This window comes from Trichosurus vulpecula, chromosome 6 (genome assembly GCF_011100635.1).
Source record: "Trichosurus vulpecula isolate mTriVul1 chromosome 6, mTriVul1.pri, whole genome shotgun sequence".
In the NCBI taxonomy this organism is placed as follows: Eukaryota; Metazoa; Chordata; class Mammalia; order Diprotodontia; family Phalangeridae; genus Trichosurus; species Trichosurus vulpecula.
In genome coordinates this window covers 183,913,022-183,929,334 of record NC_050578.1, presented here as the reverse complement: position 1 = coordinate 183,929,334, position 16,313 = coordinate 183,913,022, and the positions used below count along the sequence as shown (strand labels likewise).

The 16,313-nt window shown below is 41.9% G+C and overlaps 1 protein-coding gene across 1 annotated transcript in view; it reads left to right on the top strand.

The window, feature by feature from the left end:
• Positions 1 to 16,313, top strand: part of LOC118855365 (sodium-dependent phosphate transport protein 2B-like) — a 47,331-nt gene that overhangs the window by 20,317 nt on the left and 10,701 nt on the right. Inside the window, exons 3-7 of the mRNA XM_036765456.1 lie at positions 9,043 to 9,157; positions 9,282 to 9,416; positions 11,731 to 11,859; positions 14,041 to 14,184; positions 14,784 to 14,895. Of these exons, the coding sequence (XP_036621351.1) occupies positions 9,046 to 9,157; positions 9,282 to 9,416; positions 11,731 to 11,859; positions 14,041 to 14,184; positions 14,784 to 14,895 (632 nt within the window). The 5' untranslated portion in view covers positions 9,043 to 9,045. The remainder of the gene's footprint in view (positions 1 to 9,042; positions 9,158 to 9,281; positions 9,417 to 11,730; positions 11,860 to 14,040; positions 14,185 to 14,783; positions 14,896 to 16,313) is intronic.

Here is a 16,313-nt window from a genome sequence, read left to right as displayed (position 1 = left end):
TTTCTAGGGAGCATTAGGGAGAGTAAAGTCCCAACTTTTTATCACTAGATTTCTGCTTTTTATTAATCTTTAGGTCTTGAGATTGAAGAAGTAGGGACTCTGAGACCCAAATGATGTATCTCTCTGCTGTCCATTAGACAGACTGTGCCCACACCACAGTGCCTAAAAGGATTTCAAAGTGTTATCTGCTGGAGAAGGAGCCTAAAAGTGCTTGTGGGGTAGGGTGTCCGGCTGCCTGTTACCCTGGAAGGACAGTTTTCTCTGAGTGGAAAAGTGGAGGGTTAGATAGCTGTCACTTTTCAGCAGCTACAGGACAATGGTGTGGGCCAAGTAGTCAGGCTTGTGGGGAGGCAGTTTTTGTGGGGGAATATATACATTTTAAGTATTAATTCACTTAGATGTCAGAAGAGTGCAGCATCTTCTGGGACTTTATCCTAGTTTCAGGAGGTGAGGACGGTAGGCTACTTTATTCAACACAGAAAGTAACCCCAAATTTTAAGGCAGTGTTGATGGCAAGGATGGCCAGAGGGAGTAGGAAAAGGGCTGGCTTTGGAGACAGAGGACCTGCTACTTCCCATCTGGGAGACATTGGGACTCCACCTGGAGCAGCCTCATTTCCCTCATCTGTAAAATGATATACTGAATTAGGTGACCTTTAAGGTTCTCATCTTTAGATCCTGTGGGTTCTTTGCTTAACACTACTGCTGGACTGGAGATCTGGGCTCAGATCCTGGATACCAGTCCTGGTTGAGTGACCTCTCACTTCTCCCCTTCTTCCTCTGTAAAATAATGTTGTGGTGAACATAGTTTGCAAACTCTGTAAGTTCTATAGAGATCATAAACTTAAGATCTAGAAGGGCTTTGAGAGTCCACCATCTAGTTCAAACCTTTCATTTTACAAGTGTGGAAAGTGCCAGAGCGGTTCTGGTACTCTGCCACACAGGTAGTATAGTCTGGATTTGAGCTCAGATTGGGTGGTTCCTTAATCCAGTATTCTTTCTGCTGTTGAAGTGGCTTTACCTGCTTGCATCCCAAATCCCATTTAAATGAAAAAAAAAATCATTTCTGCTCCTTGATATTTGGCAGGTTGATCTAGTTGGTAATGTCTCTGGTTAGCTGTGTATTTGTTTATTGCCTAATGCCCTCCAGCATTTCTTCACTTCCCGGTTTCCCCTCCCCTCATTGTTTAGTTAGTTCTGTTAGGTTTCTTTAGGAAAGTTGAGGTGCCAGGAACACGGGACTATTGTTTTAGATCTATAGATTGCCAACTGCCCCCTTGATAAAGATCATTTTGTTTTTTAACTTAGTATTTGGGGCAAGTAAGGCATATTCTGCCATGTTGTTTGAGAATCTCAAATATTTGAAATTTCCTTCGTTTTCATACTTCATTGTATATGTGCTTGGTAATATGGGCTTGCTTGTATTAGTCTGTGTCTGTTGTGGATGTTAAAAAGTCAACATTGGAATAAACTGGGCACCATGTGGTTTTCTCCTGCCATGCTAAGTAGAAATAAAAACCTCAACAAAATCAGATGAAATTAGAAACCTTTGAACTACATTTTAGGAAAGAAGGCCTAAAAAATCTGTACATGTGATGCAGTGAAAAGTCTTGGTGGCTTTTCTCTTTCACCCCCATCTTTCCTCTCTGCCTGTGCTGTCATAAGCCTCCCTTTCTGTAGCTTGGCTCTTTCTGTTTTCATAGTCACATGTTGCTTTTTCTCCTGCATGGAGCAGTACTGGTCAGTGATGGAGGTACTCTTTTGTCTGCTGCAGGGTAGAATTGGAGACTTTTTCTCTATTTTATTATAAAAAATAAGAATCTACATCAAATCTTCTGTGTAAAATGCTCTAAATGTTAACAGTTATGACCTAGGTAGGGTTAGGATTCATCTCTCTTTTACAAATGTGCCAACTGACTTAGGGCCTAGGGCCAGATGGCTAGCCAGTAAGAGTTGGAGCCTAGGTCTTTTAACAGTCGTCCAGAATAATTTTCAGCAGGGGACAACAAGAATAGTTAGAATTCAAATCATCATCAAACTTCGTCTTGCTCATTTCCTTTCCTGACAGACCTTTTCCTTGGAACTGCAAACCAGTTCTGAGTTAGAGCTGGAAAAGACCTCAGAGGTCAAGTCGAATCCCCTCGTTTTATAGATGACAAACCTGAGACCCAGGGATCTTAAGTGATTCTCCCAAGATGAGACAGATGATCAACAGAAAAGGGAGGATTTGAATTCAGGTCTCCTGTCTCCAGAAGTTATGTTCTTTCCAACATACCAACACTGCTTCCTCTTTCCTTTCCTTCTTGTGCTCTCTACTCACTGCCTCGTGGGAGAAGTTGCAAGTTATGGAGTGACCTAAAGAATGGGCTAAGGAAAAGTGGGGGTTACTCCCTACCTGACTTGGGACTGACCTGGCCATTTTAGAAATGAAGGCAGGTCTGTGCCTTGGGAAGGTAAGGGAGATAAGCCTGTGAGAAATCCTGGGGGAGGGGCACACTTCAGGAGAATCAGGATTTATTAAAGGATAGATCTCACAGCATTGGAAATACTGAGCAGTGTTACCCTATTCTTCTGACACTTTTGGACTAAGCCAAAGAGTCCAGTTCAGATTATTTCACAACCCATTCCCCAGTGTAGGCAATTTGTGGGCTTCTGAATCAATCAATCAGCCATCATTTACCAAAGCCCTACCTACTAAGTACCTTAGGTCCTAGAGATACAAAGTACTAAGTACCAAGAACTAAAGAGTTTACAAGTAAGGTCCCTAGTTTTCCAGTTGGCCACAGTAACTTGTACCACTAACACCAAAACATTTTCCCCACTCACCCCAGCCACACCTGATGGCTCCATGTTTGAACTCTTAGCTCTTCCTGAAGGGAAGACAATTCTGCCCTTGAAGCACTCTTGTAGAGCTTAGATTCCCTCTTCCCTGTATCCCTTACACTCATCCTCTTGTTTGATGGCAGCCCTAAGCAGCCTGGGCTACCCTGAGACTAGCTCAGCAGCCCCTAAATAACTGGGAGTTTATTCTAATTTTACCTGTTTTTACCTATTCTGGTTTTGCCTGGGCCGAGCAGAGGTTAAATGTAGTAACTGGAGCTTCCAAAGTGGTTGGATTCTATAAAAGTCTCTTGGATTGGGTAGATGGGTCTCTGTATGTCTGCCTGGAAAAGGGTGTTGATTGGTTAGGTGCCAACATCCTTCACTTAGCTTTTGTTCTGAAGCTGCCAGGTGCCCTACTTTGTCATCTGGCTCTCTCATCCACAGGAGCTTCTTTGGCTCTGGGGGTGGAGAAGGCCAGAAAAGGTAGAAGGGAGTGGCTCCAACAACTGAAGCAAATGTTTGCTAGGTAGGTTATCCTGCTCTTCTGGCTTCTGGCCCCATGAGTATTAAATGGCCAGGCCCCATTGGTACTGAAGCCTGCCTAAAACTCAATTTACTTAGCAATGCTTGGGATTCCTGCCTAGATGGATTGGGGTTTCTCTGGAACTACTTCAAGCAAATGCTAAAATGTTTCTGAAGTAAACTCCAGTGGGCTTTTCCTTCTGAACATTTGAAAAGCATCTTGGAATCCTGAAAGAGCATAATGACCTTGAATTTCAGCTCTTTTGGCCAATTGCTCCATTTAAACCACTGACCAGCTTTGTGAGTGAAAAAGCCCATAAGATGAAGTCTCTTGTAAAGCTAGACTTACCCTGACCTCATTTTCAGGGGAAAGAAGGATGAAGTAGGTTAAATATTCTTTCTCATTAAACAGATAACCAAGCAGGAAGGAAAGTGAACTCTCCCCAAATGACCATCCTATAACTTACTGATAGAAAAGGGAAGAAAATGTTTTGTTTTTCTTTAAACCATCAGTGGCTAACAGGTGACTGGGGAGGTGACATTTGTTAATTCATTCTTCAAATGTTTATTTTTTGTGACATCTTCCTAAAGTGCTTCCATCTGTAACAAATCTTTTGTTGAGCAGGTTCTCTCAGCCTCCCAAGTTCATTGTTTTGCTTAACTGGGCAAAGTGAAAAAGATCTAAGAAATAATGCTCTTACGTGGCAGGAGAGAACGCCTTATATCTTTATTTTGACCATAAGAGCCTTGACTAGTCAAAAAAAAAATCCATGTGTCCTCCCTCCAATTCTATATCCAAAGAACCATTTAACTGTGGTAAGAATCTAGCTCAGTAAATATAGTGAAAATCATCAGACACCTTGGTGATAGACAGTTGACGAACAGCATACTTCCCTGTGCATTATATCCCAGTTTGTAATTTTGAGGGACATAGAATAACTAGGAAGCTCAGTGGATAGAATGCTGGGCCTAGAGTCAGGAAGACCTGTGTTCAAATATGGCCTCGGAAACTTACTAGCTGTGTGACCCTGGACAAGTCACTTAACCTCTTCCTCGATTTCCTCATCTGTAAAATGATCTGGAGAAAAAAATGGCAAACCACTTCAATATCCTTGCCAAGAAAACTCCAGATCTGCCCATGAAGAGTCAGACATGACTGAACAACAACTACAATGATGGGATGTCTCAGGTAGCTCTGAGTTTACTGGAATTTTTAAAGAAAATTCTGGTCTGAGAGTCAGGAGACCTGAGTTGGCTGACTTATTATTATCCTGGGAAAGTGACTTAGTCTCTCTAAGCCATGGTTGTGTCATCTATCTTGCTATGGTAATTTCTAAGTAGTGTCTTATGACTTCTTTTTGACTTGATATTTCAGTTAAGAAGTCAGACTATTCTAGTTTTACCTGTTGGGGCAAGATAGATGTTGGAGGGATGGCATAGTTAGGTGCACTGATGTCTTTTCCTGGCTCGGAAAGTCCTCTCCAGAAGGAAGAGTAGAAGCCCTTAAATTTGAAGTTGATTTTCAATAGGAAATGTGGATCTGTTTCCTGAGATTTTGTTGGCTGCGTTGCTGGACAGGTCAGTGTGATATGAAGGTTCCTGTTTTCTTTTACCATGCAGCATTCTGATGTTGTTTATCACTGGTCTTGTACAAGAAGAATTTTAGATGCAGAAGGGATCTTTTAGTCCAGGGGTGGGCCTCCAGACCACATTCTAGGTCCTTGGATGCATTCTTTTGACCGAGTCCAAATTTTACAGACCAAATCCTTTTATTAAGGGGCTTTGTTCTACGAAGTTTGGGGTCAGCCTAAGGGCTGCAGTTGGAGACCTAGAGGGCCACATGTGGCCTTGAGGCTGCAGGTTCCCTTCCCCTGTTCTAGTCTAATCTCCAAACATTACAGTTATGGAAATGGATGCCTGAAGCCTGAGCATTGGGAATTAAATTCAGGCCTCCTGACTTCCAACTAAACCTTGAAAGGTGGGCAGAACCCTGATTGAAGTAATCAGGTTGGTTGTATTTAATTCATTCATTTGATAAATTTATATGAAGCACCAAATATGTGATTGCGCTGTGCCAGAGAAGAGAAGCAGTGTGGTGGCACAAAGGGGAATGGGCTGGCCTTGGAGTCAGAAAGACTTGGATTCAAATGCTGCCTCAAACACATACTAAGTTTATGAGTGTGTGCCTCTCAGTATCCTAGGCTGAGTTAGAAGTTGGTTGTTCATTAAGGGAAGAATTTCCCCCTAGTAGAATAAAATCAAAACAATGTCTAGAATACTCTATAAGGTAAATAAACAGTATCCTAGTGCAATTGAGGCAGCTGGGTGGTGCAGTGAGTAGAGCACTGGCCCTGGAGTCAGGAGAATCTGAGTTCAAAGTCTGAGTGGTGAAATGTATACAGTTGTTGTTGTTTCAGTAAAGAATGTGCAAATTATAGAGGGAATACCATGTGCTCTGAAATCAGATGAGAGAGATCACTTCCCGGAGTGAGGCTTCCTCAAGAAGGTAGCACGTGAATTGTGCCTTGAATGATGGGTAGGTTATTTGGAGATAGAGCTGGGGAAAAGAGCAGATAAGTAAAGCCTGGGTAGGGAGGGTCAACGAATAATCCTGTTTGGTTGGAATATTGAGCACACATTATGAGATAAGCTGCTGTTCTAGCTTCTGATGGGTTGGGAATTACCTTTCTAAATAGGATTGCTCTACCATCCAGTTTTTTTATCTGGTTCATCTACCAAGTAGTCAGTATCTTGGATATAGACTTATATAGAATGTGAAGAGATCCCACCCTCCTTGGCATTTGTGTTTTAAAATATCCTGTGGTATAGGGGTGAGATGAAGGAGTGAGTGAATAAATGGATACACAAACCATGAGGAATGGACCAGCTGAGAAACTCTAAAGGACAACTTCTCACCAAGACTCCTGAAGCATAAACAATACACCAGGAGCGGGTAATATGAATTGAACAAGCGGGAGACCAGGGGACAGGCCATTATTGTATCATTTCAGGCAGGAGGTCAGGAGGGTCTAAACCATGCTGATGGCAAGAGAAGTGAAAAGGAAAGGATGGTTATGAGGAATGCTATGAAAGATGACTTGAGAGGGCTTTGTGATTGATTGGCTGTAGAAGAGGGAGAGGGTGGAGTAAAACTCAAGTTTCAAGTTTCTGGGTGAAGGTGGGGAGGGAGAAGAAATGGTGGAATCACTGTCAGAGGTTGGAAAGTTGAGCATAGGTGCATAGTCACAGTGGGGAGATGCTGAGTCCAGCTGTAGATATGTTGAGTTCAGTTTATATCTAAATGAATAAGTGTAAGTTATTATAACTGCAGGACATTCAAGTGGAGCTGTACAGCAGACAATTGGAGACAGAAAATTTGTGGGTTATCTGGTCAAAATCATTCCTTATACACTGCAGGTGATTGGCATTGGAGACATATCATAGGCTATAGAATAGAGACTCTCTCCCTTTCTCTTTATCAGCCCACTGATGAGGAGGATGACTCACGTGTTGTCTATATGAATTATGAAGGGTCATCCTTATTATCCCAATATTGGAGATTTCTTTTGAGGAACATGGGTTTTTTTTTCTGTGCTAGCCATACCACCAGAGAGGGACTTATTTATTCTTGCTACATGACATCAACATTATAGTATAACAGACAGAACATTGAACTTGGAATCAAGGAACACCTGGCTTCTAATCCTATTTCAGACTTATTGCGTAAATCACTTTAACCTCTCTGAACCTCAATTTCCTTATCTATAAAAATAGTATAAGAGTACTTACCTCACAGTTGTGAGGATCAAATGAGATATTATCTGTGAAACATAAACTTTAAAGAGCTATTTTATGATTAAATCAATATTCAGGATGGCATTCATATAAAATAGACAATTCCTAAAGATGCCTTTATGAAGAAAACAAGCCAGATACCAACTCATACCCTTAATGTAGAAAAATTACACTTTTGTGTGCACTTAATGTCTACACTTTTTTTTGTGTACACTTAATGTGGAAAAATACCACTTTTAATCTATAGAAAAATCAAAGTGCATAAGAATTGTCCTGTTCCTTTTTTAAAAAAATATCTGTACCATTTTAGGTACAACTCTCTAACAAGAACACTTACCTGGCAAAGTCACTCAGTTACCAGTCATTAAATACCTACTATGTGCCAGGCCCTGTGCTAAATGCAAGGAGTTAGAATTGGAAGTCTCCAGTATTAACATGCCAAGGCAAACCTCCATTCCCTCACTTTTCCCCTTCTTCTTCTTCCAAATTACTCTCTCTCTCTCTCTCTCTCTCTCTCTCTCTCTCTGTCTCTGTCTCTCTCTCTGTCTCTCTCTGTCTCTCTCTCTCTCTCTCTCTCTCATCTTACCTTCCCTGGGACTGGCTCCTTAGTCACAGATTCTGGAACTCCACAACCCACTTGGTTGTCAGATATAAGTAAAAAGGCCTTTTGCTGGACCCATTGACAGGTTAAGGCCATTCCCTGAGGCATATTCATTCCAGAGAAGGAAAGTAGACATGAGAGAAGGAAAATGAACATGGATCGTTAACAGCAAAACATTTGAAACCCAAGAACTATCCCATCCTTGTTTCCCAACAAGGAAGCAAGAAAAGAGAACTCTGATGTAGCATCAGCTGTGCAAGAGGTTGATGGTATTATCATCATTATCCCCATCCCAAATAATATTTCTCAGGTTTGTAAGGGAACCTACTATGCTGAGTAAGCTCTGGATTGTTGAGTTGCTCAAAATATGTGTTCCCTGCACACTTAAAACGTGAGTCCAAAGAGCTGGTGATTTTAAACCCTGAGCCAAAACACTAGTATGTTTAAGTAGGAAAGGAACAAATGAATGTATAGTAAACATTTCTACCATTTTGTGATTTAGTTAGCATGTATTTTCTGACCCATGTATGTCACGATGTGTCAGTAGCAGGACCCTTCATCTCCGGGAAAGTAGATTATCAGGAAGTCTTAAAAGAGGCTAGAGAGTGTGCTTTTCATAGATGAACATTATTTAGTCTGAGTGCAGTAGAGAAGACTCAGAAATAGTATGGAAGGAGAAGATCGAAAGCATTCCAATGTCAGGTAGGGAGAGTGAACCTAGGAATTAAAGGAGATGAAAGTAATTGATAAATTACAAGTAGAAGTTAATCTTGAAAAGGGATGGAGACCCATTAAAGGAGAAGCTTTTACTGAAGAGAAAGTTGACATTTGTTGAGCTGGTGACTAAGACTGGATAGTTGAATGAGATATCTGCAATTTGGAGGCCAGTGAGGAAGAGGTTAGAGAAATCCAGTAGGACAAAGACCAAGACCAGGATCAGTAAATTTAGTTATGAAATTGGGGCAGGGGGAAAGAGAGAGAGAGAGAGAGAGAGAGAGAGAGAGAGAGAGAGAGAGAGAGAGAGAAAGAGAGAGAGAGAGAGAGAATCCAGGGAGAAGGAATATGACATGAAAACAGATTGGATGTGTGGTCGGGTAAGTAAACTTTGAGGTTTAAAAAATGACCCCATGATGTCACACTGAGAAGAAAGAAATATGTTAGTTGTTTTTTTTTTTTTAATGAGCTCTAGAACTATTGATTTTTTTGGTGATGCTATTATTGTATGTGTAATCTTTCTGGGCTCCTTGTTGATGTAAAATCCAGCTGATGAACATTTAAAATTTTAAATTTCATTATTCACAGACCATGGCGCCTTGGCCTGAATTGGGAAACTCCCACTCTCACCCTAATAAGTACATCGAAGAGGCCACTGCCCAACAATCTACTATATCTGGAAAAGATAAAGGAAACCCCAGCAGTAAGTACCATTCTCCCAGTCATCTTGAAGTCATATGACCCTGCCATCTTCCACTCCTCCCCAGGAGAAATGGGCCCTACCCCTGATGTTTTGTTATTGTTGCTGCTGCTGCTTTCTTTGGCAGATAATGCCCATTCTCCTGTAAGCAAGATAGAACTTCTGCCGTCTTACTCTACTATTGCATTGATTGAAGAGCCAGTGGTGGAGCAAGACCCATGGGACATGCCTGACATGAAGGACTCTGGGATCAAGTGGTCAGGTAATGCTAGCTCCCTTGGAGCAACTCATTCAGTGAGGGGTATGTGACCCGCTGCTGCTTCTGTGGTTTACTTTATTTCCAGTAGCCATTTCCTTCTTAGGTATCATAATTGTGTGTGTCTGTGTGAGACACCTAGAGAGAGACACACACACAAAGAGAGAGACAGAGACAGAGAAATAGAGAGAGAGAGAACATAGGCATGTATGTGTTTCTCTCTGTGGGAAACTACAGCATCTTGTCATTTCCAGGGAATGTCATAGAGTGTAAGGAGCACTGAATTTGGATTTTAAAAATCAGGTTTGAGTTATATTTTTGACACTTGCTAGATATGTGACCTTGGACAACTTCACTTCATTGTTCTGAGTCTTGGTTGCTTCTTTAAAATAAGGGTAAGAAATTTAGCATTTAGAAATGTTATCTGGTATCAGTTTTCTGATGCCCCCAAGCCTGTGGAGAGGGCCATCTTCTGCCACTACTGCAGGGCTTGAGGACTTTCTTAGCTGAGGCCTTGTGAACATTTCTTTCTCATTATTGTACTATATCTCTCAGTGTGGATTGTCATTGGGCTTCTTGAATTCAGTTTTTGCCTTAGTCTAGGACTCTGGAGTAATATTCCTCATAGTTTTCCACTTTCTCCTTTTGCATTCCATCTATGGTTTCTCTTTCTTCCTTAGACAATGCCAGTGGGAACCATTGGATTGTCCCTACCTCCTTTATCCAAATCCCTACAGATGTTAGCATTCATACTGTTCTATAGCATAATTAACTAGTACATGACAGAGAACACTTGGCATTATAGCAGTCCATGTTAAAAAGTTCACTTTAATAGGAATCAACATCATGCCATGTCTGTCTCATTGACTTATTGTAAAACTGAGGTAATCTCTTTATTTTGGGTTCAGATTTGATTTCATAGGTATAGCAAACTCTTGGTATAGAAATTTCCACTGCTGATATAGATTGACATTTCATCTGTATCTTAGAGTTTTAGAGAGTTGCCTGGACTACTGAGAGGAAAATGTTTTGTCTACAGCCATTCAGTTAGTATGTGCAAGAGCAAGATTTGAACTGAGATCTTAGTGAGCTGAATAGGCCTCAGACACTTCCTAGCTCTTTACCCTAGGTTACCTAAGCTCGCTCAGCCTCAGTTTTCTTAGCTATAAGAAGGGAATAATAATAACACCAACCTCACAAGGTTAGCGTGAAGACCAAATGAGATGAAATACGTGAAAGGTTCTGTCCGCTCTAAAGCACTCTGGACACAGCTGCTGCCATTACTCCTTCTTCTTTCCACCTTCTCGTGGTCTTGCATAGTATTTCATATTTGGGCATACCTTACATTCCTGTTAGATTGCAACCTGTGAGGGCAAGGATCATATCTCAATTATATTTATATACCCCTGGCTCATGGAACAGTGCTTTCCACATAGCTGGATATTCCACATTAAAAACAATGGTTATTGAATAAATGAACGAATGATTATCTCACTTGGCTGCTGAGGGGGACTAGCTGGGCCTTTGGAAGGCAAGCGTTGCTTACAGACAATGAAGGAAGGCAGAAAAGTGAAAACTGGGTGAAATGGGCAATCCAGCACAGAGCCTCGGGGCCAGTGAGAAGAAGGGCAGGTGCTCTGACATGGGAGCCATTGCTGGGCTCTGGGGAGCGGGTGGGGCGGGACTGGACCAACAGCACCTGAGGACTAATCTTCCTAGGGCTGGCCAACATCATTAGTAATATTTGGGGGCCAAAAGATTCTTTACAAAAGTAAAACTGTCATTTTTGTTGTGAAGCCCAGTACTCAAGAATAATCCCTAATGTCTTTCTGAAGAGCACTAAGTGATTTGTCTGGTCATTATCTCAGGACCCCTCTGCATGGACCTGGCTGCTACTATTATCTGTATCACTTAGCAAGCCAATGGTTCAGCTAAGAATGCAGCCTTGATATGCTTATGGCTCCCCCTGCCTCCCCTCCAGACCACAATGTCTTTGGTGCCAAAAAGCTTCTCCACAAATGTGGCTTTTTTTAAAGGGGGGGGCAGGGCAAGATGGTGGATCACTAAATGGCATGCTTCTTAAAATGCACTTTCTAGTGCATAGCCAAAGCTGACAGCCCCAGCCTGCCTCCTCCTGACTAGAGATGGGAGATTCTTGCACAAAATGCCAGCTTCTCTGTGTATGTACATGCATTCATGGCTATGTTATACACACATGCATACAACATATAAGACAATATCTGCAAAAGTGCTTAGCACAGGGGCTGGCATGTAGTAGGTGTTTAATAACTACTTGTTCACTTCCCCTTTGTTTCTGCAGAAAGAGACACCAAAGGGAAAATATTTGCTGTTTTCCAAGGGTTTGGAAAAGTGATTCTCCTCCTGGGATTTCTCTACTTATTTGTCTGCTCCTTGGACATTCTCAGCAGTGCTTTCCAGCTGGTTGGAGGTATGAAAAGCAACATCAGAAAGGGTCGAAGATTTGTGGGTGGGTTTGTTTCTGGTTTTTGCGGGGTTTTTTTTGCTTTCTAATTGATTTTGGTTCAGCCTATAGCCAATCAACAAGCAATCTCAACCCAAGTAATCTCTTTTAAACTATACTCTGACTGAGGGGTCTCACCTTTTCGTCCACTCCAGAGATAGGTTAACATGGTGCTTCTCGATTCATACTTTCCTCCCTTCTTTCCTCTCCCTTCTCCGGTGCCCAACCCCCCTTATTTAGACTCTAGTCTTTGGAAGTGAGACAGTTTAGGTATTAGATTTCAAAAATCTTTGAGAAGTCTTTGTGATGTGTCCCTTCCCCAGTGAGTATGTGTGTGTGTTTGTGCATGTATATACATACATACATGTATATATATACACACACGTATATATACCTACATATATGTATATATCTGTATATGTATATATAATCTGACAACATATTTGCGTATAATGTGTATAATCTAATAGCATATATATATGCTATATATATGTATATATGCTATCAGATTTGGAGAGGTGAGGATGACCCTCTGCATTTTGATCCCTCTTTTGATGTCTGAAGGATAATCTATAGTTTCAGAGACTGGGATCTGTCTCAAGATGCATATGTGTGTTTTGTGCTGTGTTGGCAGCAGGACGGGGTGTCTGAGAAAAATGAAAGGGGTCAGATTTACATTAAGAAAGTAAAGAGGAAAATTGGGGTCATTTTTTCCAAGGCTTCCTCTATCCCATTCATTCCTATATTCTCAACACAAATTTTTCTGGTTCTATCTCGAAGCAATCTGTGCTTGAAAGTAGAGACCCTGGGATGTGTGTGTGTGTGTGTGTGTGTGTGTGTGTGTGTGTGTTTAACCCCTAACCTGGCCAAGTATGTTTTTCACACTGTTGACTTTAATTGGTATGGTGAATAGATGGTCATTTATTTTCGATCCCAACCATTTGCCCATTTGGGCAGTTAGATGGTGACGTGGATAGAGTGCTAAGTCTGAAGTCTCATCTTCCTGAGTTCAAATTTGCCCTCAGATGCCTACTAGCTGTGTGACCCTGGACAAGTCACTTAACCCTGTTTGCCTCAGTTTCCTCCTCTGTAAAATGAGCTGGAGAAGGAAACGGCAAACCACTCCAGTATCTTTACCCAGAAAACCCCAAATGGAGTGATGAAGAGTTGGACACATCTGAAAAGACTGAAGAACAATCATTTGGACAATTGACTTCCTTCTCTACTCCATTTCCTTTGTGTAAAGCCTGGCCTTCACGCTTCCACTCTGCAGACTGATAATGGGTAGCCATTATTATCACTAAGCTCTGTGGCATACAAGGAAGTGGAAAACCCATCCCTAAACTTGGGAAGTTTGCCATTTTGTTGGGATGACGCAGCATGCGCGTGGAAAGGATTTCAGATTTTATGGGGAACTGGAATGAGCATTTATATGTCATTTACTGTGTGTCAGGCACTGTGCTCAGTACTTAAAAGACATTATCTCATTTCATCCTCATAACAGCCCTGGGAGGTAGGTTCATTCCACAGACAAGGAAACTGAGTCTGAGAATGATTAAGTGACTTGTCCAGGGTCACACAGCTAGTAAGTGTCTGAGGCTGGATTTGAACTCATGTCTTCTTGATTCAAGGTCCAGTGCTCTATACACTGCATTAACCAGCGGCCTCAGAACCACCCCACCCCCCCAAGTGCAATAGAGATGCTTGGCAAGGGACAGAGTTGGGTGGAAAAGTTTTGAAAGAAGAGAGTGCTCCTCCCCTCCAACAGAAAGAATCCTTAGGGAAGGAGTAGGGGAGAGGGGAGGCACCCTTCTAGGTCAGAGGAATTCTTCCAAGGCACAAGAATAGGTAACTAAGCGTGAGGAACAGCAAGTGGATTTGTTCTGAGACAGCAGAGAAGCTAAACCAGAGTGAGAGAAGGTGGTGAGGTTCAGGGCAAAAGATGGTTAACAACTAGCATTTCTGTGGCCCTTTAAAATTTGTGCAGAGAAGTGAAGTGCCCCGCCTATGCAGTGAGACAGACGCAGGATCTCCTCCTCACTCCTCCCTCCCCCACAGTGGGCCCTACCTAGCCTTTGGTCTGGGCCCAGCAGTCCCAACCAACTGCCGTATATGTTATTTAAAAAAAAAAATTCATTACCTTTGCAGGAAAAATGGCTGGGGAGATTTTCCGTGATGGTTCAGTGTTGAACAATCCCGTGGCTGGCTTGGTGATTGGTGTGTTGGTGACTGTCCTGGTGCAGAGTTCCAGCACATCTACGTCCATCATTGTCAGCATGGTGTCCTCTTCATGTGAGTTATCCCTGATACACACACACACACACACACACACACACACACACACACACACACACGCGTGCGCGCACGCACATGTACACCCTTGCAGGTGCATGCGCGCGCACACATACACACATAACTTTGTCGGTTAGGCAAGCCCGGATCCATTAGAAGAATTTCATTCCAAATTTTAGAATTATGTATTTATTCACAATGTAGGCTGGTCTTTAATTTTTGTCTTTCTGCTTTTCCATCTTTCCAATCTTGGGATAGAGCTGCTGTCACGGACACTACTGGAACAGTGTGACCACACTCCCCAACATTGCTGCCCGTGGTCTCTAGTTTTCTTCCCACATCATAACCTAGTTACAGTTCTGGGCACTTGGTCTCAGCCATACTGAGTTGTTCTTCACCACATAGGTGGTTGGTCTTCAGGCAAAGGCTGGATGAGTGACTGGTTGGGATCTTGCAGAAAGGATTCCTTTTGTTGGTCATGGTTGGATTCCATGGCCTTCCCAACTTTTTTTTTTTAAGTTGATTCCTTAACTTGTTTAAGCTTTTTTTCCTGTGGATTTCTACATTTTTCTTCCTCATTTAACTTTTTCCTTTGACAGTGTTGACAGTAAAGGCAGCAATTCCCATTATCATGGGAGCCAATATTGGGACCTCAGTCACCAATACTATCGTGGCCCTCATGCAGGCTGGAGACAGGGATGAATTTCGAAGGTAGGAAGTTTTGTCTCACTTGTTTGCTAGTCATGTTCTCTCCATCACTGCAGTAACTGTGTTTGATAAACAGAATAGAGAATCTGTATTTACCTCCACAGATACCTCCCAGGCTCTTCTAGTGAACTTTGTTACAGTGCAGATTGTGGGATGAGCTCAGCTTAGTCATAAACTACCAGTTGATAACGATTTCATTTTTGGTTCAATGCATTTCCTTTTACATTTTGTTCTTCTAGACTCATAAAAAGCAAAACATATTCTAGGAGTATGGTCTGGGAATAATGGTCTGGGGGTGGTGCTGCTGCTGCTGAATAACAGACAAAGGGAATCTTGGTCTCCCTGGTGAAGGGAATATCACCAGCATTTTATTTTCTGAGCTAGTTTTCAGGTTGGTTTTACTGACTCCTATAAGGGGCTCAGAGCAAGTTAGACTATAAAAACTTGTAAGAAGTGATGATCACATAAATCATTTTTGCCTTTCTTGTTGAGTATAATCAGGGTACCTTACTCAGAGCCAGAGCCAGATAGGGAAACTCAGATAGGACTTTGTGTTGAGAAGTGGCACAGTTCCTTGACAGTAAATGTCATACCTTGTCTCTTAGTAGTCAGGAGAAGGGCCTAACTGGGTGTATACATCCTTTGGCTGTTCTGTGCCATTGGGCCCACCCATATTTAACCGCCCACTGATGCTTTTTAATGCAATTCTGCTTCAGTCCGTGAATCACAAATACTACAAGACCTAGTGGTAATCCCACAGGGTAACTGTCCAGTAAATATTTAAGTGAACACAATAACAGCTGCTTTGTCTATTCTGATAGACCTAAGTTGGTCATAGGGGAGACACTTTTAACTGGAATGATAAGCATTTCCATGACACATGCCTTTATAGTAGGGACCTTACATACAGCTCCCATGTTTCCCAGCAATAATAATGGAATGGAGTGTAATGAGTATTTATTAAGCACCTACTGTGTACCAGGCACTATGCTATTATTCATTTTACACAGGTATCTCATTTGGTCCTCTCAACAACTCTGGAGAGAAGTGCTATTATTATCCCCCCCTTTTTTTTATAGTAGAGGAAACCAAGATAGACATGGATCAAGTGACCTGGTCATGGTCGCACAGCTGGTCAGTGTTTAAGGCTGAATTTGAAGTTCGGTCTTCCTGATTCCTGGCCCAGCGTGCTATTCACTGCGTCATTTTGATACCTCTCTTTGTAATAGCTAAGGAACATGTAATATTATGTGTAATGTTATATAATAATAGCTAGCATTTGTGTAGAGGCTTATAATTTGCAAAGCATTTTATAAATATTGTCTTGTTTGATCCTCACAACAACCCTGGGTGGCAGGTGCTATTATTATCCCCCTTTTATATTTAAGGGAACTGAGTCAGACAGAAGTTAGGTGACTTAG